This window comes from Lepeophtheirus salmonis, chromosome 9, assembly GCF_016086655.4.
Source record: "Lepeophtheirus salmonis chromosome 9, UVic_Lsal_1.4, whole genome shotgun sequence".
Classification (NCBI taxonomy): domain Eukaryota; kingdom Metazoa; phylum Arthropoda; class Copepoda; order Siphonostomatoida; family Caligidae; genus Lepeophtheirus; species Lepeophtheirus salmonis.
This window is the reverse complement of record NC_052139.2, coordinates 6,405,027-6,414,827: the sequence shown is the minus strand read 5'-3', so window position 1 is coordinate 6,414,827 and position 9,801 is coordinate 6,405,027. Positions and strand designations below refer to the sequence as shown.

The 9,801-nt window shown below is 32.9% G+C and overlaps 1 protein-coding gene across 1 annotated transcript; it reads right to left on the bottom strand.

Moving 5' to 3' along the window:
- Nucleotides 1-3,986: 3,986 nt before the first annotated feature.
- LOC121124586 (putative FERM domain-containing protein FRMD8P1) lies at nucleotides 3,987-8,650 on the bottom strand. The gene is made up of 6 exons (XM_040719746.2): nucleotides 7,956-8,650; nucleotides 7,685-7,879; nucleotides 7,500-7,630; nucleotides 7,220-7,428; nucleotides 6,395-7,167; nucleotides 3,987-6,324 (listed from the first exon to the last, which is right to left on the bottom strand). Exons 1-6 carry the CDS (start codon nucleotides 8,512-8,514, stop codon nucleotides 6,179-6,181), a joined length of 2,013 nt encoding a protein of 670 aa, XP_040575680.1. The 5' UTR covers nucleotides 8,515-8,650; the 3' UTR covers nucleotides 3,987-6,178.
- Nucleotides 8,651-9,801: the final 1,151 nt, after the last annotated feature.

Below are 9,801 nucleotides of genomic sequence, written 5' to 3'. Positions count from 1 at the left end.
AGTAATTTCTTTTTTGATTTTTTTTCCAAAAAACATGTATTACTCCAAATTTCTTTGTTGAATACATAGTAGGATTTTTTTATCCTTGTGCAAAGATCTAAGCTATTTATACAATTCTTTGTACAAAAAAAAAAAAAAAATATATATGCATATCCTATGAATTATTAAATGCAATAAAATAACTATCTGTCAAAATGATTTGGAAAAAATATGAAAGAATATATTATATACATGTATATATTTTTAAATACGTCATATAATATTTCTTAAGGAACAAGACTTGTTTAATGTATATTGTAATGAGGGGGGGCAGGAGTTGGAGCAAAAATAATTGCCTATTCCTGTATTTTTGTGGATCCTGTGGTTTGGTTCAATTTCCTTTCAATTGAATCCCCTCTTCTTCCTGTCTATATAGAAAGTCACTCAGTCATGGTGATATTATATTTACATTAGTGATGGGACGAAATATCCCGAAATCGGAGAATCGGATGTTTTTTCTGGAATTGATGTCGGATAACTTTTCAAAGTATTTTGTATTTTCTTCAAAAAAATTCCAAAAACCAAGCTCCCCATAAAATATAATCCTATGGACACCCTGATAGCAAAATTGTATTTTTTAACTATTATTTAAAATATTGAAGAATCGGTATCACTATTTTTTACTAGAATCGCATTTGAATTGACATTGAGATTGTTTTTTGAATTTTTACCATCACTAATTTACATATTGTTAGCTCTCAATGATTTTTTGAGGACAATTTATGCCTTGAAACACATTTATATAGTTACCGAAAAGAATAACATATTTTATTAATATCATTATACCTTTATAAAAGATGGGAAATGAAATCCAATTGGGCCGGAGTATGAGGAATTAATGTAAGGAAATCCCTTACATTAATTAGACCTTGAATGATGCACTTTTTGTCTCATTCTATGCATTGTAATATCATATACCAATAATGTATATTTATTCGTTATAACATTTTTTTAGAGTAATTTTGTAACGGCTGACTAGTTAATATCATGAATAAACTTTGGATTTTGAAGCAATTTTAATGGATAAAATGAGCAAAAAAAGAGTGTTTTTTTTTTTAAATAAGTACCCAAAATAGAACAAACTGTATTTTAAGAAAAATATAGTTTTATAAGGATAGTTTAAATTAATAAATGTTTTAAGATTTTGCCATATTATATGGACAAATCAAAATCTTAGAAAGCTTTTCCCCCATTTTTGTCGTCGAACTGTTTTGATAGTTCTAAACCTACTAAAAGACTGTTGAACGTCCTCATTAGAAGTTGGAGTAAATATGATATTGGAGTGATCTTCAAGAGTCTTATAAGATGGAAGCATCACCACACCTGATTCAAACTTTGTGCATAAATAGAAGGATTTTGCAATTTGGCCAGGCTCAAGGGTATTGTTCAACAGTCAATTTCACAGCAAATGTATCCTTCCTCTTATTGGCTATTGACAAAATCTTGCTCCCTCTCATATCCAGTCATTATTGCCTACATTTGGTGTAAATTAATTTAAATGCATAATAAAATAAATACGTTATATATGAATTTAAATATAATAACAATATTTTCCATGCACTAATGATATTTTAAATCCAGAAAGTTCTCCTCTTTATTGCAGTAATTCACTTTCTCCCCCTATCCAAAAAAAAAATCATATAACAGGCTGCTGATATTAACAAGGATCTTTCCTGTTATTTAAGAACAAAATCAGAATACCCCGGCCCAAAACTTGCTTTGTACATGGCAGAGTAAAAACCCCTGCCGCCACTTCATAAAGCATTTAGGCCCTTTTCCGAATACTTCAAAATGAACCCCGAGTCCATGGATTGATTAAGACTACGGCAGAGCCACCAAGCAGATTAAAAACGTACGCTAACGCTTACAAAGTATGTTTGCCCCATCGGAATACTGCTAAATAAATTCCGGGATCCCGTATATTGTACATATGTTAATTAATACGTCCCGTTATTTAAAAATATCGTTCTACATAAATAATTATTTTCCATTGTTAGCTGCGTAGTTAATATACTTTTGCATTTTTGAACCCATGGGTTTAGTGTACATTTGGAATATTCAAAGGGGGTCTAAATACTTTATGAAGTGGCGACAGTTATTTTTGACCTGCTTGGTGATCCAGCCATTGCACAAAACAAGTTTTAGTACGAACTTGTATTCAGATTTTTTTAGCAAATGAGTGGAAATTTTCTCAATGACAATTTTACACCATGGGGCACTCCAGGGCAATTTTCTGTTCTGGACAAAAACCGTTTCTTTGCAGCAAAATTTTTTTTAGATATTGATGACGTGGGAACTCGTTTCACTAATTGGTTTAAACATTTAGTGGGTTAGGGATTATAGTAGTTTAATATACTGGATCGAGCAGAGCTCCCTCTAAGACATAGAAGTGGGTAACTAAATTAGATGGAATTCAAATTAAATAACCCCAAAAAAAAAAAATCATTAAGTAAAACTATATTTAATCTACATCTTTTTAACCATAAATAAAATGTATATACAAACTACTGTTTAAGTATGTTAAATAGTATTCAGTGAGTAATGACTAATGTGCATTACGAGGCAACCCATCTCTGAAATTAGCCAATTACTGATGCGAAACTGGGTTGTACTTCTATCGCCCTCCTTATAGGTATTTATTGAATGAGTCATGAGCGTTATATTAGTTTATTTACAAACCGATCAAGAGTGGTATCTCCTTGAGGCAGAATAATACAAATTATTACTCTATGGAAAAGTAATTTAGATGTATTACTTAGATTCAAGAGGATTTATGTTACTTATTTTTCGATATCCCTCCCTTAAGAGATGAACAAAATTCTTGAGCGAGAGTGCGCTCATTGTTTTGAAAAACAAGCAAGAGCCAAAGCCCGCTCACCATTTTAGAAGAGCGTTAAAATAGCTCAAATTTTCACTCCTTTACATCAATTTTTTCCTTTTCTTCATCTTATCTTAGTTAAAAGATTCTTTAAATTTTAATTTGAAAGATTGCAAGAAAAGAAGGCTGAAACTATGTCTTAAGATAAGCTAAAATATTTTTTTTCCTATGTTGTATCTTTGGCTCTCGCCTGTTTTCGGTTGACAAGTTTGTCTCTCATGTAAATGGCTACACTAAGAAGACTCAAACACACCACCAGCTCATTTATCTCTGGAGATTACGTTTTTCCCAACGAATTTTCCATACTGAAATACGATTTTCTTGTTCCCTAAGACAGTTATTATCAAATTTAACTTCAAAAGTTTCCCATAAAAATGACACAAAATGAAACTATGTAGAAGTGAAAACGGTTTTTAAATTTTTCTAATTTTTGAGTCCAACCCCTATATATTATCTACAAGAAATGATTTTTTAGGTACGTATATATTTTTAGATTCGTGTAGCTCATCTCATAAATTAAATATTTAGTACCAATAAGTACATATAAAAGTTAGCAAATTCAACTATGACAGCATCTAATAAATGACTATAACTGCTAAATTAGAATAATTGCAAAAATTTTAACCTACTTTACATTTACGTAGTTGAAACGTGGACATATTATTATAACCTTTAGATCAAAATATTATTATAACCTTTAGATCAAAATACTATAATCAAATAATACCTTAAATCTTTTAAATGCTTACATTGAAAACCATCAATATTATTTATTACTCTAAAATGTGATATTGGATGTGTTTGACCATTTGGAGTCACAACTTGGACTATCAATGGACAATGACTGCCTCAAGTGAGAACAATGATTCGTTTTTGTTTGTATTTTTGCATTTTCGATGCGTTTTTATAGGCGGAATAACATACAACTATCATATTATATTATTATAGAAAGTGTAAAATTAGAGACCCTTAAAAAAAAAGGAAGTAGAAAATCAAGAGCTATCAAAGTTTGTTTTCTGATAATTATAATATTGGAATAAATTCAATAAATATTCTATGAACTTAGGTATATTGTAAAAAATATAAATCATTTTTTTATTATTCTCATATTTTTGGATATTTACACACATTTTTGAAATGTATCATTATTATTCATTTACATGGTTTAACTTAGAGTATATAAAATAGCTCTACTCAACCCTCAACCAATTCAAATGAATAGATAGAGGAAGAGAGATAGAACTGGGTGTGAGTGCAATAATATTAGTAATACTGATAGTAGGAATGTGTTGCCAAGTCTAAGGAATTTTGAGAAATGATTGGAATTTGACGGATTTCTTTTTTCTTTACATATTGACTTACATGTATGTGCTATTTAATTATAGATTTATATGTATGTAACTATAAGGATGTGAAAACTGTCGAAATCCCCGATTGTATATATTTTAAAAAATAGTATATGTTGGTAACCTGCGAGATATTTGTGCTTTTATTAATTAGTATCTGTAGTAACCCGTATTGCCCGGAGTTATTAGGTCCTTTTTTTATATGAGTAAAACTAAATCCCTGGGGGGATTTCTTTCATTTTATACAGTGCTCCCTGTAAATTATACTCCTTTTTTAATACTGCCTTGGTATATAATTCGTATATATCAGAGAGCACAATATACAGTGTATCCTGTGACGGGTTTTCAAACATATAGGTAAACTTTGCTTTATTAAAAAGAAGATTTTCCCCTACTTTGAAATTGTAACGTATAAGCGAGTATGGAGTAGGTACTGTTTAACGCTCAGCACGACTTGTCTGTAGATGCATAGCGCTAGTATTTTAGCAAAAACTCACATAATTTGAGATGATAATTATGACTCAAAACCAGCGGCGTGACTAGCGAAAAAAAAAATTGTTTTGGAAGCCCACCAAAAAAAAAATCTATATAACCGCAATGATATAATATCATAGCTGTTATTTCGAATTATTCAATTAATGTTTTAAATAACATCAAAATTTAGCCAAACTTGTCGAGAGACAACATTTGAAGTTCTTCCATCCCTTTGGAATAATTATAAATATGTTCCTCCTTTAACCATAATGACGAGACATACTAAGACTAACTCCCAACTCCTCTTTTTAATTCGTATTCAATATACGTTCTCCCTTTTTCCGTTGTTTAATAATTCGGTCCTTTACATATATATATATACATATTTTTTATGGTGCATTTTAGAATCGACAACCCATACTTAAAAAAACTTTGAGACACGGGGAAAGGAACTATAATATTATATTATATTAGAAGTAGATGTACATATGTGCCCTGATAAAAACTCATAGCCATTGTACTTATTTCAAAAGCGAAGACAGATACAGACTTTAGACATATAATAGCTGCAGTTCAGAATTCTAAGTTACGTACCAAAGGCTTTGTTTCATTCAGACCAGACCAGATTCCTTGGCTCTGGAGGGTAAGTTCGCTTTTTTGATAATAAGTTGATTTTTTCCATAAAACAAGTTCGATTCCCTGTATCCCAAAGTTTTTGGGATGTATAGGTTTTTTATTCGAAAATGCACCACAAAAAAATTAAAAATCTAAAAACTGAATTATTGAACAAATGGAATAAGGGAGAACGTATATTAAACAAGAATTAAAAAGGTGGAATTACATATGAGGCTCAGCAAATTAGTCTTATCCAAAATTAAGTATATATTACGGGTACGTTCCAGTTTATATATAAAATAAATCTACATATATAATTAATTATATAACGGAGAGATAACTTTTGGGGCTAAGCCTCAAATGATGAAAGCTAGCAACACACCTGTTGAAAACAATATGATACGTGAAAGATTCAAGTTTAAAGCAAAGTTTATATCACAAGAATATGATACCACGGAGTCATAAGAATTTTTCGGCAAAAATTCGACCTCTTCTTAGTGTTTAAAATTTGATATCCTGCCAGGATTTGACTGGAAAGAGGGGGCCATACGAGCTATTTTAATACATTAAAAAGCGCTTTTCGTTTCTAATTTAATCTCTGTCAGCAAATATGTCGTCCATCAAACTTACCAACATATACTTTTCTTTTTGAATTACAATCACGATGATTTAAACAACTTTCATATCCCTAAACATAACATAATACTATGAAAGCTTTTCTCATCTTCCAGCCTTGGAGATCAAAAACTTAAATAAAAGTGAGGAAAATGATAAAAACATAATTAACAAAAAAAAAATAACATTGATGATATCAAAGATATGTAAATCAATTAGAAAACGACCAGGATCCCATATGCCCAATGCAATGTCCCTCATCATCAAAAGTAGCTAATGTTAAGCGATTCAACTTGTTACTCAGACAAGACTCTGGAATCCCTCTCCTTGAGACCGTTGTTAAAGGAACTAAGCAATCTACATAATATACGAAAGAAGATACATTTAAAATATTTCAATTACGGTGTGAAAATAGGGATGGATTTACCGTCGGCCTCCATTGAGGAAGAGTCATTAAATATATTGGCCTCTGGATCATCATTGTAGAGAGCAACTCTTTGTTTTAAATCATCCACAAATGTGGCAATGAGAGCATCCATTTGTACTGCTTGACGAGAGAATATTTGAAGGATCTTTGAGACCCTTCGTCCATTCTCAATAACACAAAACTGAATAAATAAGCATGGTAGGCAATCCTCATTGTTTTCCTGGGAGGGCTTTGCATAGTCCCAACTAAGCTCTTCTAATTTTAAGCCTAAAAGAATGACAACTTTGATGGGATCAATCACGTAAAATCCTTGGGAGTTTATCGCAATAAGAACCTCAGTGTCGCGATTAATCACCAAAGATGTCAAAGATCGCGCAGGAGTTTCAATTTGCCCATGGAAGAAGGCAGAGCCGTAGTATGGCAATGACCAACAAAACTCTAGATATTTCCTAACTAATCTTTTGGGTGAAGCATTTGCTAATATCATTTTATACTGTTCAATCAGTCGAACCTCAAGAGAGTTTTTAGCTCCTCCAGATCTCCAAGGGACCCAAGAAGACCAATTCCCATATATTGACGCATGCTCTGGGAGAAAACGATACATGATTGAGCGGAAGTAACTTGGAGTGTGAATATCTTGATCATAAGTTCCTAATTCAAGTCTTGCCTGGATTCCACCCAACATGACATAGTCAGATAACTCACAAGGATATTGACCTGTAAGTATGTTATATTTTGCTTCTTCGTATAAAAGTTCAAGGATTTTGTGATCTCTGAAAATAAATTAGAGGAATGAAGGGATCTTAAGTTTATTAAGTCAATTACCTAATTTTTACTTCATCACTTTTGTGAAAAAACACATTTCTTTGAAGTGAGAGAATTGGTTCATCCAACGCTTTTTTCTCAAGAGGGGCTGATGAGAAACGTTGAAGGAAATGATTCCATTCTCGACGAATGTAAAAGGACTTGTGGTGGGGCTTAAGTTGAACTTCTAATAAGGGGGAAGTCATCCATAGCGCAAAAACATCAGCGGCCTTAAAAATATGTTTTCAATAATACATAAAATGATGGATCCATCCTACAGAGCCAATAATATGCAACTTACCGATCGTGGAAGACTAAGCTCTTCTTCTTCTATAAGTGTGTTAACTAGTTCTGCAGCAGTAATTGTAGACCCTTCTTCCACTTCTAGTTTAATCCCCACAGAGGACATCAAATAAATGCAAACATCTAACTCTGAAATTTTTTTTGATCATAATGAAAATTACTGCCTAAATCAAGCTTGCTCACTTTTCCGTAGAATAGTGGGATTCCGTCTATCAAATTTTTCTTTATTTCCACTTTGTTGAATGCGACTCAATGTCAATTGTCCTGAAGCTACTTGATCAATGAGTGCTGAGGTTCCACTCCTTGTTCCTCGAGACATTTCATATCTTCGTGGCTCTCTTTCAAGTTGATCATGCTGAGGTGGAAGACTCTCGGTAACTGCGAAAAAATGTATAGTTAATATGGGTTGACAATTGTAGATAGGGTTTAAGCTTTAAATCTGATTGAGACTAACCCAAGTTCCCTCTCTGTGAAACAGAGTAAACCGAAGAAGATGAATTGTCTATATGGGACGGAACAATGTTGCTCCGTGTGAGAGTCGCGTGAAGATGACTGGAATTAGAGGGTACGTACTCTGTAGTATTAGCTGAGTTGGCTGCATTAAGAGCAGCCCCTCTCGTTAAATAATCTCCCCTGGATCTCTGCTCCCTATAATATTCCCTTTGGCCAGAATATGTACCATAGTCTGACTCAATGTCACTTCGGATTTTATTCTTCTTCCTATGATTCGTGCCCGTTTGTTTAGAAGCATTGGGTGCAGTAGTTCTTCTACTCCTAAACTGTCCAGAACCATACTGATCAACAACAGGAATGATGGTCACGTAGTTATCCGGGGGTGGAGGTGGTATTCCTGGATTGTTATTATTGTTGTTAGAACCACCGTTGTTGTTGTTCGTGTTTGTGGATGAGGTAAGTGTATGTACTTGCGAAGTTGTGGAATGATAGTGGTTCGAGGGTTGTGATGTTGAAGACGTTGTGGAGGAGGAGGAAGAAGAGGAGTTAGCTGTGGTCATAACTGTATTTGAGGATTAATCTACTACATTTTCATCTCATTTCCTCAAAGATTAATTCAAAGGGACTTTAATTTCTTATTACAAGCTGAGTACATATATTTTAAAAACAAGTGAGTCAAATACAAAGACGAAGGAGAGAGCTAGAGAGAGAGAGAGAAAGTCATTTCGAGGAAAGCTTGCTGTCACAACATCCTAGAAGCTGAGCTCCAGAGAAATAAAAAAGCAGGGGGAATTGGCGCGTCATCTTCGAAGACACACTTTTCGCCGCCTAACTCATAACATGCTTATCGTTTTCATAAGTCCTTGGTATTATTCATCCATGAACAAAGAGGCAGGTAGAGAGTAACAAGAAGTAATAAAGAGATCATTTATTCCTACATTACGGATTGCTATTCACGTAATTACAAATATACAGGCCTGTTGTCGTTCACTTTTTCGAATTGGTTTAGTTCACTTTCCATCGTTCATCAATCCCTTTTAAAACAACTTTTCGTTTCGTTTTAACCTATTTCAGAAAAATAAAATACCATAATTATAAATCGACAAATCTCCAATATATTTTAATACATGGGTCGTCAGGCTACGGCTCTCGAGATACATCTGGCCTGATATGCCCTTTTGATGGGCCTTCAGCTCCTCTTCCGTCTTACAACATAAACCAGTCCTTTGGAGATTATGGATTGTTGAAATTATTTCGTATTGAAAGAGTGGGTATATCTCATTTATTTCATCTCATAAAATGTGCCTATATTTTGGCACAGAGTTATGATTGAGATGAAATTATTATTATATATTCCCTGTAATTTCAAATTAATTTAATCTCATCGTCCTCCCTTTTCGTTATTCAATCGCTTCCCTTATGTACAGAGCTGGCGTCAGGTCCTTCTAATATATAAATTTTTAAAATATTGAAACGAGTAAACTATAGTGATGTGCCGTTCGTGAACTTAACGGCACTATTAGCCCGTTTTTTCGGGTGAAAGACGAGAGCTGGCTATTCACCAATCAGGAGCCAGATCCCACCAAATGATGGATTTATTGCCTTTTTATTAAAAATTTTTTTCGTTAGGATGAAAAAAGGTGATTCGAAAAATTTTAAAATTTTTTCTTTAAAAAAAAAAAAAAAATCTGAACAGCCTTTTGGGAGCCGAAAAGTAAAATACTGAGAAACATTTCAAATATGTCAGTGAGAAAATATATACCCGGAGAGAAAAGAAAGTAGTTAAAAGTATGAAAAAATTAATAAACAATTGTATTATAGATTATATTATGTTGAAGAAAATAGGG

Excerpts from the sequence above, each read along its gene's own strand:
- LOC121124586 (XM_040719746.2), bottom strand. The coding sequence starts at position 8,514 with ATGACCACAGCTAACTCCTCTTCTTCCTCCTCCTCCACAACGTCTTCA. Across the intron at positions 7,631-7,684 it reads TCCCACTATTCTACGGAAAA|AGTTAGATGTTTGCATTTAT; the intron begins GTGAGCAAGCTT and ends AAAAAATTTCAG. Across the intron at positions 7,429-7,499 it reads AGCTTAGTCTTCCACGATCG|GCCGCTGATGTTTTTGCGCT; the intron begins GTAAGTTGCATA and ends CATATTTTTAAG.